At 47.2% G+C, this 19,558-nt stretch overlaps 1 protein-coding gene and 1 long non-coding RNA gene across 3 annotated transcripts; one reads left to right on the forward strand and one right to left on the reverse strand.

The window, feature by feature from the left end:
• Positions 1–5,150: 5,150 nt before the first annotated feature.
• On the reverse strand, positions 5,151–14,072 carry LOC120977507. Its single transcript, XR_005773909.1, has 3 exons — positions 13,867–14,072; positions 13,052–13,156; positions 5,151–5,444 (listed from the first exon to the last, which is right to left on the reverse strand). It is a non-coding gene; the product is annotated as an uncharacterized LOC120977507 (long non-coding RNA).
• A 56-nt stretch (positions 14,073–14,128) lies between these two features.
• On the forward strand, positions 14,129–19,558 carry FKBPL (FKBP prolyl isomerase like). Of its 2 annotated transcripts, none has more exons than XM_040405494.1 (2): positions 14,129–14,175; positions 18,441–19,558. In XM_040405494.1, exon 2 carries the CDS (start codon positions 18,478–18,480, stop codon positions 19,270–19,272), a length of 795 nt encoding a protein of 264 aa, XP_040261428.1. In that variant the 5' UTR covers positions 14,129–14,175; positions 18,441–18,477; the 3' UTR covers positions 19,273–19,558. The 2 variants fall into 2 exon arrangements, with proteins under 2 accessions (XP_040261428.1, XP_040261429.1); XM_040405495.1 differs by lacking the exon at positions 14,129–14,175 and adding an exon at positions 14,221–14,241.

A 19,558-nucleotide genomic window follows, 5' to 3' on the forward strand; every position in this document is an offset into this window, starting at 1 on the left:
TCTAAGAAGCCACAGTATAGAAAGACAACAGAGTGATCAGAGAAATCACAGCTTTACAGACCCTGCTGAAGGTGAGGGACTACGGTCAGACACCATCCCCTAGCTAACAACCAGGCCAGACTAACATCAAACCTGAATCACACAGTGGACATGTAGATCCACAAGCGCCTGCTAGTGCTATTATATAAATGACTGTTTATAATGGGTGCCAGTAAAATAACTTCCCCTTGCAATGAGTGGCAGTACAAGATTCTCCCTTATAAGGTGTGGCAGTACAAAAATACCCCCTTGTGTGCCAATACAAAAAATGCTCCCTTATAATGTGTGCCAGTACAAAAAATAACCTTTTAGTGCCCCCTGTAGAACAAATGTCCCCATAGTGGCTACTTTAGAATGTGTGCCAGTACAGAAATGGTCCCTTATAATGTGCGCCAAGTACAAAAAATTGCTCCCTTATAAAGTGTTTCAGTAGAAAAAAAACTACCTTTTAGTGCCCCCAGTAGAACAGATATCCCCATAGTGGCCCCCTTATAATGTGTGCCAGTACAAAAATGCTGCTTTTTACATCCGCAATGTCCCCATAGTGCTTTCTCCAGTTACATAATAAACTCAAATACTTACCTCCATTCTGCACACCGCTCATCAGGGCCACTACCACTCCCGTCCTCTGCACCGACTCCTCAGGGGCTCGCTGCACATGGCACTATTAGCATTAAAAGGGTGTATGGCCATCTTTAGGCTTCAAAGGAGAGACCCACACACACCCTGACGACCCTTCCACCTATTATTCACTGGACAGGCTTTTTCCTGATATCCGGGGGTCCCAGAGGTGAGCGGTGTATACACTACCTATAAAATTTGCGACGGCAAGGGGCGTAACTAGAAAATTGTGGACACAGCTGAGCAGCAGAACCAGCCTTGCTGGAGGCCCCCTAGACCCTCGAGGTGATGGAGACCCCAGGTCTCTTCTCCTTCCATTTATCTTCTTGTTACTCCTCTTCAGCATCCGAGCAGGGGTCCGGACCATCGACGGGAGACTCGGTAAAGATGTGATGTAGAAGACGACGGAGACGCAAGATCTAAAGAGAACCAACGTGATCCTGTACATTACCTAATGATCTGAAGACATCTCTAAGAGAATGCCTGACAGTCATGAATGAAGCCCACGCAGAAGCTCCCGAGTCTCCTCAGCGCACTGATCTCACCCAGTCTTCTCTCTACTTAATGAGATCACCTCCACCTCTACACTTGTCTATGTCCCTACACGCCGTGCCGGCTCAACCTACACTTCTTCCAGGAGCATCACGTTTTCTTAAGACGTTTTCTACAGGATTTAAATGACTACAAAACGTACCTATGTAATTGTGTTGAAACAGCTCCACTCTTAGTGTACAGGCAGTGACTGGTATTGCAGCCTTCATATAAAGGGGATCTCCTCTTTGGACAATCCCTTCTTAGAAAGTGTCCCCAGCGATCAGCTGTAATCTGTGGGGGAACCCTGGCAGTGGTACACTTTCCCTGCAGCGCCACCACAGGGAGGTCGAAGGATTACACAGTGCCCACTGACATCAATGGGTTGTCTATGTAATACAAGACAGGTCGGGTCCTCCGGAGTGACAGACGCTCTTTGTAACCGCCCTCTACTCTGGCCAAAAGATGAGGGTCCTGAACAGAGGAACCCCCCTCCCCCCCCCCCCCCCCCCCCCTCCCCCCACACACACACACACTATTAATTCCACTCAGAATTCCCTAAAATAGATTTTCGAAACTGGATGATTTTTTTTAAAATAGGGATGAGTTGCAATACCAGTCGCAGCCTATAGAGAAATGTGGCGCTGTTTCTGAAATAAAAGCAGACTTTTTTTTCCAATCCTGCACAACCCCTCTAATCATATGTCTTGTCTGGTTATCCCCAAAGAGGTTAAAAAGTACTTGCGAGCAGGATCATCCCTGTCTAACTACGCATACTGCCTAATAGGGTTGCTCCTGCTGATTAAAATGATGCATGTCTTGTGAAAATCGGTTGTGGCGTTCCAGAGAAAAATAACTTTTATTCTCTATGTAAACAGAGGCGCCAAGAGGCGGGGCCTAGCTACTCAGCGCACTGCAGCCCTAAAATGCTGTCCACACCCCCTCAGTGCACTGAAGCCCTCATTCGCGCAAAGCATGACGATCTTTCTTCTCAGGAATGCCACAACCGATTTACACAAGACAGGTATCATTTTAATCAGCAGGATCGACTCTACCAGGTATTATGCCTGCTATTATGGGGTTGATCCTGCTGATTATGCCCTTTAAAGGGCCTCTTTAGGCTTCAGGTATAACAGGGGTGAACGGATGCTGAGGAAATCTCCATGTCGTTTTACAGCAAGAACTTGAGACCCAACTTAATTAAAACCTTATGACGCCCACAGAAACCGAGGGTCCAGGGGAGAAAATATGACGTTTTCAGGTTGATGGCCCCTCCCCCGAGTTGAGGGATCACCAGTACAACACCAGACTACCATACTGGAATATTCTGGCTTGTTCCTAAAGGATCATTGCAGAAAATGAAGCCCTGGAGTCCTGTGCCGTGTAGTCTTCATGGAGCTGCACTACTGACTGGAGTTAACCCTTTAAGGAAACCCTTGTTCTCCCAGCCCTGACAGAACCCCCATTAACCCCAGCTATTTCCTACATATACCATACCCAGTAAAGAAGGGTAGCATCTGCCTGTCACAACACTACGCCCCACTCTGTAGGACCGGATGAAAAGTTTCCATGGCAACCCTATATTCTGCAGTGATGTGGAAAGTTTTTTTTTTTTTTTTAGGAACATGCAGACACTATAGACCTCAGTATATCACATAGAGAATGTATACACAGAGCAATGTGAGTATGATGTACTGTACAGGAGTAACTAGGTCATAATCTGTATATACAGTAAATGTACATGTGGGGGCGCTACATCTCACAGATACTGAAGACACAAGACCGACCTCAAGATGGCAGAAAAAACTACCGTACATATTACCTTCTCAAAAAATCGTATTCTGCTCTTTTTTTTTTCTTTACATAAAAGGCAGTATTATAGTAGTTATATTCTTGTACATAGGAGCAGTATTATAGTAGTTATATTCTTGTACATAGGAGGCAGTATTATAGTAGTTATATTCTTGTACATAGGAGCAGTATTATAGTAGTTATATTCCTGTACATAGGAGCAGTATTATAGTAGTTATATTCTTGTACATAGGAGCAGTATTATAGTAGTTATATTCTTGTACATAGGAGCAGTATTATAGTAGTTATATTCTTGTACATAGGAGCAGTATTATAGTAGTTATATTCTTGTACATAGGAGCAGTATTATAGTAGTTATATTCTTGTACATAGGAGCAGTATTATAGTAGTTATATTCTTGTATATAGAAGGCAGTATTATAGTAGTTATATTCTTGTACATAGGAGCAGTATTATAGTAGTTATATTCTTGTACATAGGAGCAGTATTATAGTAGTTATATTCTTGTACATAGGAGTAGTATTATAGTAGTTATATTCTTGTACATAGGAGCAGTATTATAGTAGATATATTTTTGTACATAGGAGCAGTATTATAGTAGTTATATTCTTGTACATAGGGGGCAGTATTATAGTAGTTATATTCTTGTACATAGGAGGCAGTATTATAGTAGTTATATTCTTGTACATAGGAGGCAGTATTATAGTAGTTATATTCTTGTACATAGGAGGCAGTATTATAGTAGTTATATTCTTGTACATAGGAGCAGTATTATAGTAGATATATTCTTGTACATAGGAGCAGTATTATAGTAGATATATTCTTGTACATAGGAGCAGTATTATAGTAGTTATATTCTTGTACATAGGGGGCAGTATTATAGTAGTTATATTCTTGTACATAGGAGGCAGTATTATAGTAGTTATATTCTCTGCTACAGGAGCAGTATTATAGTAGTTATATTCTTGCACATAGGAGCAGTATTATAGTAGTTATATTCTTGTACATAGGGGGCAGTATTATAGTAGTTATATTCCTGTACATAGGAGCAGTATTATAGTAGTTATATTCTTGTACATAGGAGCAGTATTATAGTAGTTATATTCTTGTACATAGGAGGCAGTATTATAGTAGTTATATCCTTGTACATAGGAGCAGTATTATAGTAGTTATATCCTTGTACATAGGAGCAGTATTATAGTAGATATATTCTTGTACATAGGAGCAGTATTATAGTAGATATATTCTTGTACATAGGAGCAGTATTATAGTAGTTATATTCTTGTACATAGGGGGCAGTATTATAGTAGTTATATTCCTGTACATAGGAGCAGTATTATAGTAGTTATATTCTTGTACATAGGAGCAGTATTATAGTAGTTATAGTCTTGTACATAGGAGGCAGTATTATAGTAGTTATATTATTGTACATAGGAGCAGTATTATAGTGGTTATATTCTTGTACATAGGAGGCAGTATTATAGTAGTTATATCCTTGTACATAGGAGGCAGTATTATAGTAGTTATATCCTTGTACATAGGAGGCAGTATTATAGTAGTTATATTCTTGTACATAGGAGGCAGTATTATAGTAGTTATATTCTTGTAGATAGGAGGCAGTATTATAGTAGTTATATTCTTGTAGATAGGGGCAGTATTTCACTTGTCGCTTCCCTTCCCTTTCTTGTTTCAGTTCATACAATTTGCATTGCCTCCAGAGACATGACGAGAGTTAAGGATATATTACACAGTCCGATCTAACAGGCGATTGTTGGGAGGGACGTGTTCCTTCATGGCAATCGCCTGCTTGGTAGCAGAGGAGACTGCTGCTATTACATTCAGTGATCTCCTCCTCAGTATTTCTCTTCCCTATAGTGAATCATTGTTTGCCGGCAGCAGATCGTGATTACTCACCAGGATCTGCCGCCGGCAAACAATGATTTTTTTAACCTGTAAAAAGATTTGTGTGTTTGCAGTATAACACTGCCAGATGATTACTAAGGAGCATTACTACGAACACTCATTAGCGATGATGTGCAGAAACATCGACGGTGTAATACAGGCTTTAGCAAAATTTGTACAAATCAGAGAGCCCACTAATCGCTCTCTTGCTGCTCATTCACACAATAAGTGACTCCACATCCAGCACTCGGGGTACATCTTTATTCGGTTACACAGCAGCGGGCATTCTCCCCTCCTCCCCACCTCTGTACACAGGGGCTACGGGGTGGAGGATCATTTTTCTGCTGTGTTGTAGACACAAAAGCCTCTTGAGGTCCATGTTATCTTTTCCAGCTTCTTGGCTTCGGGGGGTGTATTAATATGGTGCCAGATTATTGGATGGGGAAGCAGAGGCGCTGAGCGATCCTTCTGTCGTGTCAGAGGTCAATGGGGTAGAAGCTGCAGGCGGTGGAGTCTTCACTGCGCTCTCCTTCTTGCTCCCTACAGTAAAAGAAAGAAGGAAGGTAAATCTGGAGCCGTCATTACAATACACAGGGGGGGAGGGGATTTATTAACAGCTGCTCCCAGAACGGAGGTGGGGAGAAATAAAAATTGCAAATTTTGGGGCACAGAAAAAAATAATTAAATTGTGACTTTCAATTTTATACTGTGCCCGCCAATTTTTTTTTAAGTGGGGAGGACTTAGGCCTCTTTCACACTACAGTATGTCGATTTCAGTGTTTTGCGTTCCATTTTTCACGGATCCGTTGTGTTTCCGTTTCGGTTCCGTTTTTCCGTATGGCATATACAGTATACAGTAATTACATAGAGAAAATTGGGCTGGGCATAACATTTTCAATAGATGGTTCCGCAAAAAACGGAACGGATACGGAAGACATACGGATGTATTTCCGTATGCATTCCGTTTTTTTTGCGGAACCATTGAAATGAATGGTTCCGTATACGGAACGCAAAAAACTAACGGTAGTGTGAAAGAGGCCTTAACAGGAGGGATGTGGTCTCCCGGATTTCAACAGGCACAGATTTGAATTTCTAGTGAACGGACAAGCAAATCTTATCAAACCTAAATTGTTTAAAACTTTAATCAGGTGTTCCCTCGTTGCGATACCGTATTGTTATTATCAGTCAGATCTGGGAGCTGCGCGCTAGCTCCGGTTTTTGCCTGACATCTATTTGTGCTTTCTATAAATTGCACTCGTTGGGTTCACCTAATACTTTAAAATCTTCTCATGCACTGCCCGATCCCCTGAAGACGCCAGATAGCTTGCGAAAAGTGTCGGGGGGCAATCTGGCGTCTTCAGGGGATCGGGCAGTGCATGAGAAGATTTTAAAGTATTAGGTGAACCCAACGAGTGCAATTTATAGAAAGCACAAATAGATGTCAGGCAAAAACCGGAGCTAGCGCGCAGCTCCCAGATCTGACTGATAATAACAATACGGTATCGCAACGAGGGAACACCTGATTAAAGTTTTAAACAATTTAGGTTTGATAAGATTAGTAAAATAAAAGAACTAATAAAAGTTAAGTTTTATTACATTTGTTAAAAAACACATGGCAAGAGGAGGTAATCAGTAGTCCAGGACTAAATGTAAAAAGTGTATTTAAGCCTCTACCTGTGTAGGGTATATATGGAAAAGCGCGGACAAGCAAAAGACGCGACATACCTTTAAAAAAAAAAACCTGCGCCTCTTAAGAAACTCTTAGGGCTCATGCACACGGCCGTGGCTGTATACATCACAGATGCGGACCCATTCACTTGAACAGGTCCGCAATCCGGGAGATGCGGTGCGGTCCGGAACAGAGGCACAGATCGGAAGCCCTAAGGAGTGCTTCCATGGGTTTTCTGTCCGTGCCTCCGCACCGCAAAAAAAAGTTGTGCATGCACTGTTCTTTTGCGATGCGGATCGTGGACACCATTCAAGTGAATGGGTCCGCGATCCGCAGGCTGCTGCCCCGCGGTCAGTGCCCGGGCATTGCGGACCACAATTTGTCGTCCAGCACACTGTTGTCGTCCTGTGACCGTATTGCGGCCTGCAAACAGCGAGTCCGCAATATACGGGAACTGGCCATTAATGCACCACATCACGGATACGGACCAATTCACTTGAAAGGGTCCACAATCCGGAGGTGCGGTGCCGAACGGAGGCATGGAACCACTACTTTTTTGTGGTACGGACCATCAGTCTGGGAACCAGGCCCCGTGTAACCACTATATTTCCCGGACTGGACACCGCTCCTCCGCCCAGAACTCACGACATCCTAATGATTTATGGCGCTGCGTGTTCCTGCCTGATCACACGTCTACTGAACATGATGCCCTGAAAACAGTTCAGTAGGAACACACAGCATCATAAATAGTTGTGATGCTCCGAGTTCTGGGCGGAGGAGCGGTGTTCAGTCCGGGAAGAACAGCCGTCTCTGGTAATTTTCATAAAACACCCTCCAGATGTGCGCCCCTACAGTAACCGACGTGCACCCCTGCACTAACCAGAGAGTTGTAAACACAAAATAGTAGGTTATTTTTAATTAAGATTATTTGTCTTTTTATATTAGATGCATCAGAACAATAAAGAAAATGGTTGCAAAAATATAGACCCCCTATAATATCCCCCCTCCTCCCCGGATCTATTTTGCAGAACAGCTGGACACCGTCTCTTCCCTTGGATGCAGAGATCATCAAAATGGGAAACTCACTGTGAAGCTTCAAGGTGTGAGACACTATGATAAGGAGCCTTAGCGTCCATTCAGATGTCTGGAGTGTTTTACGGTCGGCAAACTGCAGTCCGCAAAAAACACGGACACCGCACATGGCCGTCACTATATAGAGGATTCCTATTCTAATAGGACATGCTCTATTTTTTTGTGGAGCCGCGGAACAGAATTTCGGGGGCCGCGGACCAGAAATGCGCATTTTTTCAAGCCCCATTGAAAATGAATGGGTCCGCATCCGTTCCACATAATTGCAGAACAGATCCGGACATGTAAATGGACCCTTAGGATGATCACTCCCATCATTCAGCGAGAGCCATGATGGGCGCAGATCTCTGTTCTGGAAGACTGATGGTGTCCATTGAGATCAATGGAGGATTTTAACTGCAGCCAGAGCTGAGATACCCTGTTATGACTAGTGCAGAACTCCTCCCCTCTATATGCCCCTCCCCTTTTGCAGGCTCCTCCCAACTGTACTAGCTATAAGTCAGTTTTGCCTGCAGTGATTATTTAAAGGGACATTCCTATCTGGAAATTAATGCCACAGATGTCTGATCGGTTTGGGACCCTCTCCTATCTCTAGAATGGGTCCCCTGCATGCACTGCAGTGAATGAAAAGGTGGCGGCGCATGCGCAGCTCTATCCATTCACTACTATGGCGCTTCCAAAAATAGCCAAGTAAATGTGCTTAGCGAGGTAAGAGGTGGGACCTGCACTTAAAGGGGTTAGCCCATGGCTAATGTAAACAATGAAAATCAGACATCATATAGGACATGACAGTCTCTTTCTAACAAAGCTAGAACCAGCCCTGTACCTGACATAGATCTCCTCATCCATTGCTCTGCTAGATTTATAAGGCGAGGGTCTTCTCTGCTACAGCCCAGGGGGCGTGTCCATGCCCTCCCCGCTACAGCCCAGGGGGCGTGTCCATGCCCTCCCCATCACCGCCCAGGGGGCGTGTCCATGCCCTCCCCATCACCGCCCAGGGGGCGTGTCCATGCCCTCCCCATCACCGCCCAGGGGGCGTGTCCATGCCCTCCCCATCACCGCCCAGGGGGCGTGTCCATGCCCTCCCCATCACCGCCCAGGGGGCGTGTCCATGCCCTCCCCATCACCGCCCAGGGGGCGTGTCCATGCCCTCCCCATCACCGCCCAGGGGGCGTGTCCATGCCCTCCCCATCACCGCCCAGGGGGCGTGTCCATGCCCTCCCCATCACCGCCCAGGGGGCGTGTCCATGCCCTCCCCATCACCGCCCAAGAAGCAGCTGAAGGATGAAACTGAGCATGTGCGGCCGTCTCAGTGAGCAGGACAAAGAAATAAGAAGAAAACTAACAGCAGGTGGCGCTATACAGATACATTTTATTGAATAACTCAGTGGCTATGCTAAATTTTTAATTACATGCAATTAGAAAAGTATTCAGATCCAGGGGCTGGTTTGAACTGTAGAATATTTTTTTTTGTGGGAGACCCGCTTTAACTGATATTTATGGCGTATCCTGTGGATGCTCTCTAAGTGTCCAGATGGGACAACCCCTTTAAGAAATTGACAGCCCAGGAGGGACGAGCCATTGTCAGACGCCTGAGCCCACATTCGCCTTCTCCTTACATTTGTGTGTTCAGGCAGAATAACCACGGAGGACCTTTGGGTTGGTCTGCTCCAGAGGGCACCTGTGTTCCCCTATTATGCCCCCTGTACAGAACAGACGTGTTGTGATCCTACAGATAAGCGTCATTTCTGCTGGATTTACGTACATTTATAACGCCTCTCCTCCCGCGGTGTCCACAGCGCCTGGCACACGCGGGCGCCCTGCCATGTCAGCCCAGCACGGATGAAAGGTTTCCTGCCTTCCGGATGAAAAACACAATGTTTCCTACTTCAGCCAAGGAATGGCAGAGCCATCTGGGGAGGGCGGGCTGGCATCAGGTGGCACCGGCTGAGTCACATGGTTCATTCATCGCTCGCCTTCTATGCTTTCTGTGATACGTCTGATGGCTGTCGTTTCTAATCTCTGAGCACTAACATCCTGTCCAGTTTGTGCAGACGATCAGAGCAAGCAGCACAGCAGTGTAAAGCATGAGGGATAGGCAGCAGTCTGCGCCAGTAGGCATTTACAGTAGCAGCAAAGTGGATGAGATTTTACTACTTAACCTTATCCACACACTGCAAAAAATCTGCATGGAATCTGCACGCCGAAAACGTGTGAACCCCTTGACTATTCTTTATTCCGTGTGATTTCGGGTTTGATACAGGTCTATGGTAATAATGATCAGCAGTCAGTAATGGAGGCCATGTGTGCATGAACAATACATATCGATATATCTACGAAATACAGGCTACTGCATAAACCGCGTGCTCCGGAATTTATACACGGCGCTGTGGAAGCGGCCGGTACACGGAACATGCTGAGAAAATGTAGAAGTGATTCATAACGGGAGAATTTCATCCATGAAATATTCAGCAGCTCACCGAGTCTTCTTCTAACGCTGTACAATACTTCCCCCTTGTGGCCACTGCTGCTCATTACATCAGCTATCGGAGCATGACACAGCAGAGCTGACAGTGCAGCGGAGTGGATGAAATCTTAAAATGTCCCCCCTGGAGTCCGCACATTTTAAATCTGCAGCGTGCCAATGTATGCTGCGTAGATAGGGTTAAATCTGGGGATCTTCTAGGTGGATTTTTCTGCACCAAAATATGTCCTCCTGCGTGGACGTACTGATAGTTAGAGGGGTTGTGTCACCTTGCTAGGATATGCCACCAATGTCAGAAAATGTGCAGTCCTATGTCTTTGGGGACCCAAAGTAAAACAAGAGTGCACTGCGCATGCGCGGCATCCTCTCCACTTACTTCTGCGGGAGTTCCCATCATAGCTGAGCGAGTGCGCTTGGCTATATTCAGAAATCCCATAGAAATGAATGCAGAGCGCACCGTGCGAGAGCGGCCACCACTCCATTCACCTCTATGGGACTGTGGGGATTGCCGAGCTGGTGTTCAGCTATTTTCGGAGTTCCCTTGGGGAGGGGGGGCACCTTTTCTAGAGTTGGGACCCGCACCTGACACTAGTGATATACCACCAATGTTTGAGGCGAGACCACTCCTTTCAAATGATAAAATTCAGACTGCCTAGAGACGCCACTAGAGCGCGCTTACTAATATATATATATATATACACTAGCAGGATGACGCAGCTTTGCACGGGTATACTTCATCTTATTTAATGTTTGTGTGTCGTTAAAGATATCGACAGTATCCCCCATAACAGTGACCTCCTCAGCCCCCCACCCCTTAACACTGACCCCCCCCCCATAGTGCCCCACCTCATTAAAATGGGACCTCCACAGCAGCCCACCCCCTTAACATTGACCTTCACAGCAGCCTGCCTCTTTAACAGTGAGTTCCACAGCACCCCAACCCCATGACAGTGACCTCCACAGGGGCACACCCCCTTAACAGTGACCTCTACAGCACCCACCCCTTAACACTGACCATAGGTTACAGTCCCCTTAACTGACCTCCACAGCGACTGCCCCTTTAACAGTAACTGCCACAGTACCCCGCTTCCTTAACAGTGACCTCACAGTACCCCGCTGCCCCTTTAATAGTGGCCTCCACAGTCCCCTCCTCCCTTAACAGTGACCGCCACAGCTGCCTTCCCCCTTTAACAGTGACGTCCACAGCGGCCGCCCCTTTAACATATCTCCTTGGTGGCCCTATTTCAACTTTTCACTGTGTACTCAATTACCCCTTATTTCCACAGTTTTGTTCCCTGTACTGCCTACTTTTACCTGTGCTTAAAATAGGGTTGCTCGGCATGGTCCGATGGAGCACGCAGCGTGCAGGGTCAGATTACAGACAGCCAGGGACTGTAGGTAAATGATTAAAGCCAGGTCCTCCCCGGCAGCTGATAACAGTGCCTGGGCTGTGTGCACTTCTCCCTGTCCCTGCGCTTGGCAGACGCTCCCTCACTCAGCAGAGCTGGAGAATGCAGAGTTGGAGCAGCGCAGAGCAGGGAAGGGAGATCTGCCGTCTGCTCAGTGTATAAATGAGAGAAACATGTGGTAAGAGGACCCCTTTGTGCTGCAGGAGATTAACCCTTTAGGGGTGAGGACTCTGGTTACTGACACTTTTGGGGGGCTATCGTTACTGGCTAGTGAGGGCAGGCGGGATTAGCCTCAGGGTGAGGGCAGTGGCGGCCATCTTAACTGAATAGTGAGATTGCCGTTTTATGCAGACTGGTTGCTAAGGGCTGAATCTTATTAAATATGGGGCAAGTCAGTCTAATAGTAACTGATTCTGGAATATCATGTTATTAGTAACTACATATATGAAAATTGAAATTGGGGTCTAAATGTGACAGTTATCCTTTAACAGTGGCCTCTACAGCAATCTTCCCCTTAACACTGACCTCCATAGCAGACCGTTTCCTTAACTGTGACCTCCACAGCAGCCTGCCCCTAGGGTGGCCAGAGGTCCGATTTTAGGCCGGACAGTCCGGCTTTCAGACTCCCTGTCTTCTGTCCTGCGCAGGACCTGAACGGACACAGGGATGTCCTTTTGAACAGATCACTCTCAGACAGCAGCACTGCGGTGTCTGAGTGTGAGCTGCAGAGAGAAGTCGCCCTCCCTCCCCTGCAGCTGACAGAAGTTGATATTTACTTTCATTTTTTCAATACCCGTCAGCTGCAGAGTGTGAGGGGCGTGGCCTGAGTCCGGGGGCGTGGCTTAACGGGACCTGGTTTTTAAGTCCGTCTTTTGAGGGTGACCTTCATGGCCACCCTACTTGCCCCCTTTACTGTGACCTCCACAGCACTCCGCTCCCTTAAGTGTCATCCACAGCGCCCTGCCCCTTTAAAGCTGACCTACAGCAGTGAAGAAAAATGGCTGGGTTGTTATGGAAACCTGGTGTAAAACTGTGTGTATGTGGAGACTAAAGGACCTGCGAGCTTCTATTGGCTGATAAGGGACATGTGACCGTGTGTATGGCAGTTGGCATATGAAGAGAAAGACCTGCAGGCTTCTATTGGCTAATGTAAGTCATGTGATGTGCAATATTTGCATTTTTAGGGAATATCTCGGGAACGGTACGTGCTAGAGAGCTGAGGCCTGCTCTAAAACCTTTCCGGACACCTGATGTACCTGTGTGCCAAATTTCGTGATTGTAAACGGACATACATACACTCAGCTTTATATATTAGTTATATACGGTCAAATTCTGTATGCAGGTAGCTCCCCCTAGTGACAGCTGCAGGTAACTACACCCCGGTGTGACACCAGTTTAGCGCTGTGGCCCCTCAGACCCCATACCAGTCACATGGCGGTTCAGTCACAGGTTAAGTAGTCGTCCGGCGGCCTCCATATTACTACAGTGACGTTACCTTGGCGCAGAACACATGTCGGCTTCACGGACGCGTTGGCCGCCCCTTTCTCCTCCTCCTCTTCTCTCCTGCTCTGGGATATTTTGCGTGCCACATAGCGGCAAGCTGAGGGAGAGGAAGAAAAATGTTGTAAGGTTTGTTCGGGTACAAGAAAAAGGAGAAGCTTCTAGAAGGAAGATAAGACGCCTTGATGTCATCTCCATTGTCTTCTATGTGTAAATCCCACCCTTAGACCTCGGCCTTCATCAGGATTAGAAAAACATGGCTGCTCTCTTCCACATACAGGGCCACACCCGTCCATGGGTTGTGGAATTGTAGCTTCGGCTCCATTGTAGTGGATGGGGCTGAGCTGTAATACCAGACACAACCTGTGGACGGGGGTGGCGCTGTTTCTGGAAGAGATCAGCCACGTTTTATTAAAATCCTGTTCAACCCAGCTGTCAAGCCTGCAGAGCATCGCTCCCACCAGTACACAACAGAAGAGGGACAGGTTTCGGATGCTCCCCAGTGAAGGGAACCCGTCAGTAAGTAGTTTGCGGCGTTAGGCGAGATTCACACAGCCCTGAAAAAAAAAATTTGTCCCGTTCTTGAACGGCTGCTCCATTTTGGTGCAAAATATTGGTCTGCTTGCTGTCAGTGAATACGAACATTCTCCTTTACACTGTAGGCTCCAGACTGGAACAAGAATGTTCCCTTTCACCAAAAGCAAGCAGAGGTATTGACAACAGTGAGGAATTGAACTACAAAGCACATCAGGGAGTTACAGAATGTCTCCATTGTGCTGCACATAGAAGCAGACACAGGGCGATACTCACCGCTAATGATCAGTCACACCATGGCGTCTCCTGTCCTGGGCGTCCGTCTCGCTGCTGGCTGTCTCCCCTGTGTGTGAGACTACCACCCTGCTGACTGTCTCCCCTGTATGTGACTACCACCCTGCTGACTGTCTCCCCTGTATGTGACTGTCTCTCTGTCTTGTTTGTTATCACCACTCCCCTGTTACACAAGCATGCTGCAGGCAGGAGGGAGGGGGCTGCAGGGGCTGCTGGGAAGTGACGCCCTCCTCCTCCTCCTCCTCTTCATCACTGCACTTCCTGCTGAAGTCACAGCCCAACAGCAGCAAGGTGAGCAGAGCCGCCCAGTCCTCGTGTGTGTGTGGTCAGTGCATGCTGATGGTTGTAGTCCTACAGGTGCAGCAACGGTATTATTATTCTTTTCCGGCGCCGAGTTCCATCCTCGGGGCTCAATACCAGAAAAGAACTGATCAGTTTTATCCTAATGCATTCTGAATAGAGTTGAGCGTCTAAAGTTCGTGTTCGGGTTATCGAAGAATCGCGTTATGGATTCTAAATTCCGTCATGGTCCGTGGTAGCGGAATCCATAACGCGATTCTTCGATACGCCGAACTTAAAACACAAGTTCGCTCAACACTAATTCTGAATGGAGAGCAATCCGTTCAGGATGCATCAGTCCAGTCCCTCTTACGGTTTTTGGACGGAGGAAATACCGCAGCATGCCGCAGTTTTATCTCCGGGCAAAAATCCCGAACGCTTGCCTGAACGCCGGATCCAGCATTAATTTCCATTGAAGTGTATTAGTGCGCATTGATCCGTTCTTCCGGACCGCGCATGCGCACACCTTTAAAAATGTGAAAAAATAAATAAATACCGGATCCATTTTTCCGGATGACAACCGGAAAGACGGATCCGGTATTGCAATGGATTTGTCAGATGGATCCGGATCCGTCTCACAAATGCATCCGTTTGCGTCCGGATTGCCGGAATCCTCTGCTGCAAGTGTGAAAGTAGCCTTACGTTGAATGGCCATGCGATGTGAAACCTGTCTGTCCTCTATATACGGACGACTTGCCATCCATGTGAAATCCGTATTGTCTCCAGCGACGTTTCAAGTTTTTTTTTGTTCCGCTCTTATGGGATCAGGATGTTGTCCATTTTTCACGTCCTTCAAAAAAAAAAAAAACGGAAGAATGCCCAACTCATGGTCCTTCAGGATCTATGGCACGTGGCCGGCTCCTACAGCCTCCATAGAACTTGTCCGGCTCCTACTTCACCCATGGCACATGGCAGGCTCCTACTTCACCCATGGCACGTGGCAGGCTCCTACTTCACCCATGGCACGTGGCAGGCTGGCGCTGTAGAGAGCAGGGGCTGTATCTGTCATTCTGAGGCTCTTTCAGCCTCTTCTAGAGGCCTACCGTCACCAGTGAACTGCGTATGGATGGCGTCCATTTTTTTCCACAAACCCGTTCACTTGAGTGGGTGAGTGCAGCCCGAGTATTGGGCCAACTTGGTGCATGCTGCGATGTCTTCTGCATGGACCGTCTGTGACGTGTCGGTGTTCAGTCTGGGTGTAGAAGGGGCAGAATGTTGGCACGAGGGAACATGAACGATTATAGACAATTAACAAAAATGTACTGTAACTATAACAATAAACCTTTCAGGTTTTGCAAGATTGACCCCCTTGAGGGGATCGCGGGCTGCAGACAATTTTGCAAGAGACATCTCTTAGTCACCAAGCAAATGGCATAAATTAGGACCGGTAGCCTCTGTCCGGTTGGGCCCTCACTGCCCGTCTCCTCCCAGTAATGGAAGAGATAGATCATAGGTCTTAGGGGAATTTTGAGGTGCTACTTGACCCCATAGAGCAGCGGTCCCCAATACCCAGGACCGGGCCCTGGAAGATTGTTTGCTAGGCTGCGGCAATCAGGGCCGTCTTTAACGCGGTACTAATGAAGCGCATCCATAATGGTACCGGGGGACCAGGAAGCTGTGAAGGATCTGTACTCACCGCTTCCTGGTCCTTGGCTCGGCTATCGGCTGTGCAGGGCTGCGCACAGCATGAGGGCGCACTGTGACCTCACACTGTGCACCGCGATACAGAGCTGACAGCAGGATGAAGAGGATCGCGATGGTGAGGAGTGGTGGCGTCCAGGAGCAGGAGAGGTGTTTTTTTTTGCACTGTTGGCTGACATGGGGGGCTGTTGGCTGACATGGGTGGCTGTTGGCTGACATGGGTGGCTGTTGACTGACATGGGGAGCTTATGGCTGACATAAGGGCTGGGGGCTGACATGGGGGGGCTTATGGCTTACATGGAGGCTGATGGCTGACATAGGGGGCTGTTAGCTGACATGGGGAGCTTATGGTTGACATAAGGGCTGGGGGCTTACATGGGGGGCTTATGGCTGACATGGGGGGCTTATGGCTTACATGGAGGCTGATGGCTGACATGGGGGCTGATAAATATCTAAAGGTTGGGGGTTGATCTGAGGTCTGATTGACATTGGGGTCTGATTGCTGGTCTGACCTGAGGTGTAATGGAAAATATTTTTTTCTTATTATTCTCCTCTTAAACCTAAGTGCATCTTATAGGGTGATAAATACGGTACAGCAGAGACCTTAGTCAGTTTATATGGTCGTTATATAGTGTTATATATTTTAATATGCACCTTGTGTTTTGTTATGCGCGTGAACCAATTAGCACCCTTAAACCCTTAAGCCCCCCCCCCCCTCCCCGTCTGCGGGCAGGCTCAACCGGGCAACTTGTTAGTTTATTTGGTCTGCTAGGGGCTGGCGGAAAATTTAAAGCATAGATGGCATTATGCATTATCCTAAAATGTGCGTCTCTCCAGGTTTCATTTAGTATTGATTTTCTCAGTGCCCACCAGCCTTTCAGAATCTTGTCCCCCGCCTCTTGGATCTTCTAGAATCTAGGCCCATGGTCTAAATGACAGTGGGGGCAGCCGTCCCTGTCCTAAGGCTTCTAGAGAAAGGATATGGAATGGGGGCCTGTCCCTCTCAGTAAGATCTTGTCAAAACCGTTTTGATTGGTTTCGCTCGAGAGATCAGACAATCTGTCAGTGGGAAATTTCCTGATCTGGGTAAACTGGATGCCCTGGAAGGGGTTTAGTTTGTATTTGTCTCTGACCTCCTGATATGTCCACCACCTATGCTCTAAATCATGCATCATATGTTGGGCTGTAAGGATCCCCTTTGCTCTCCACGACTCCTACCTTGCCCAAATCCTACCTTGGCCCCATAATGGTAGGTATTTCTATATCTTTTGACTTAAACGGAAATCTTTTCTAAGAGCTCTCCCTGCTGCCCAGGTATGTCTGAAAAGGGCTGAATTCCTGAGATACATAGGCAAATCTTTCAGTCCCGTTTAAAGCAGGGGTCCCAAGGGGAACAGAGGTTTGTCTCTCCATGACGTTCCCTCGCTGTAAATGTAGGAGTGCGCACTTGGCTGTGTTAACTCTGAAGCCTGAGAACTTTCCAAAATCATGGATGCTGTTTAGCACACCTAGCAGCTCCTCCCGGGGTCGTTCAATGAACAGCAGAACATCCTCTGCGAAAAAAGCTACTTTCAGCTCAATAGATATGACTCTTTTATGTAAATTTGCATATGTCTCAAATCTTTTTTTTTTAGACAATAAAAGCACACAGAGCTATGGGGACTGGTTATTGCGGATGTGCTAGCGGCCATCTAGCAACCCATGTCCTCAGCCTTATACCCAAAATCCCGGTGACAGGTTCCCTTTAATGCCCTCAAATTCTCCCCGGGTATTCAGATAGCGTACCAAGGGTTCCACTGCTAAGTTGAACAAAAGAGAAGACAGGGGGCAACCCTGCCTGGTGCCTCTATGCAGAACAAAAGGGTCAGACAAGAAGCCCTGGGTGCCTATTCTAGTTTGTGGGTTGGAATAGAGCCGTTTCAGATACAACCTAAAGGAACCCATCATTCCCAGTTTGTCCAGCACCCGCCCTAGTCACCCCCAATGTATGTTATAAAATGCTTTTTCAGCATCCAGTAATACCAGGGAAGGAGCCGAGACCCCCCTCCTCCTACCTCCCGATTTTACAAGATCAGATGCAGAAGACAGAGCAGAGAGAACACATGCCGAGATGCTAAATACACCATCTGTGAGAGCAGCAGAATAAAGGGGGGTTCTCATCTCATAAAGTAATGGCATATCGCTAGGACATACTACCCTTTGTAGCTGGCAGCTTGCCCAAAAAGGGTTCTTGTAGTCCTAAAAGGGGTTCTACACCTTGCAGGTACATTATCTAATCCTCATAGGATAGAGCAGGGATCAGCAACCTCCGGCACTCCAGCTGTTCTGAAACTACAACTCCCAGAATCCTCTTTTCACTTCTGTGGAAGTTGCAAGAACAGCCAAAAAACTGTGCATGCTGGGAGTTGTAGTTTTCACAGTAGCTAGAGTGCCGAAGGTTGCCGATCCCTGGGATCGGGGATTCCTAGGAGGATCCCTACAACTCTCCTTGCTGATCTTTTATTACTATTAGTTCAAATTGCAGTATGTATCTTGCCTCCAGTCTCCACTTATGTATTTTCTTCTATCCCTTCCAGAAAACTGGAGCATCCTTCACTGGAATCCTGAGAGGCTATGGAAAGTCCTCCAACTTGGCATTGCCCAGATGGGAGCTTCACGAAAACCATTCTAGAGCCAGGATCGGGAGTGGACAAACCCAAAGAATGTGCCAGGTGTACCATATTCCTGGAGCCTCCCAGCGACCCCACAACTCAGTCATGTTCTACCATAGATGCTGGATATCCTCCTGGTAGTTGGCTACAGGTAGAATTGGGGGAAGGCGATACCAGTCGGGACCATCTCATCGACCAATGTCTCGAGACCATGCTACCCGGGGAAGTCTGCAAAGTGGACAGCGCTTTGGGTTTTCGGTTCGTCTTGCGATTGGCAAGTTTTGAAGGTGGAAAGGAGGTGTGGGAATTGGATGCAAATGAGAAGATCGAGAGGGCAGCTAGAGATCGGGAGAAGGGTGGGAAGGCTTTTAGAGACGGGTACCTTGAAGGTGCAGAAAGACGATACGCCAGGGCGCTCAGGCTTCTAGTCTGTACACCAGGAGAGGCAGAAGAGGAAAAAATAGCCCTGCTTTCTAACTTGGCAGCTTGCGACCTCAAGAAAGGAAGGTTACGTGAGGCCGAGGTGAGATGCACCCGAGTTCTCGACAAGGAACCCGACCACCTGAAAGCTTTGTACAGGAGGGGCATGGCCAGAGCGGGCATGTCGGACTGGATGGGTGCAAGGGCAGATTTTGAAAAACTATTGAAGCTGGATCCGGGTAACAAGGAGGCAAGAAGGGAAATGGTCAAAGTCAGGGAAAAGCAGAAGAACGAGCAAGCTCAGATCAGTAAAGCTTTAGGGAAAATGTTCCTTTGAGTCGTAGCCTTTACAAGCCATATTGTGGACTGCACCGCTAACCAGCCATAAATCCTGATGACACTGAGGGACATAGTGCCTCATACCTCAGTAGTATCACTATTTCCACATGACCACTGGCTCAACCAGAAAAGGCTGCCTACACCATAAGTCTGTGACCTTCAGGTTTCTGGTTTGAGAAGACCACTCTTGGTTAGTTTACCTCAGGGAAGTTGGCCAAATGGACTGACGCATGGAATGAAGCACGGGATGCTTAGATAATATCCATGTATAATAAAGTACATTA

This window comes from Bufo bufo, chromosome 8 (genome assembly GCF_905171765.1).
Source record: "Bufo bufo chromosome 8, aBufBuf1.1, whole genome shotgun sequence".
In the NCBI taxonomy this organism is placed as follows: domain Eukaryota; kingdom Metazoa; phylum Chordata; class Amphibia; order Anura; family Bufonidae; genus Bufo; species Bufo bufo.

Excerpts from the sequence above, each read along its gene's own strand:
- FKBPL (XM_040405494.1), top strand. The coding sequence starts at position 18,478 with ATGGAAAGTCCTCCAACTTGGCATTGCCCAGATGGGAGCTTCACGAAA.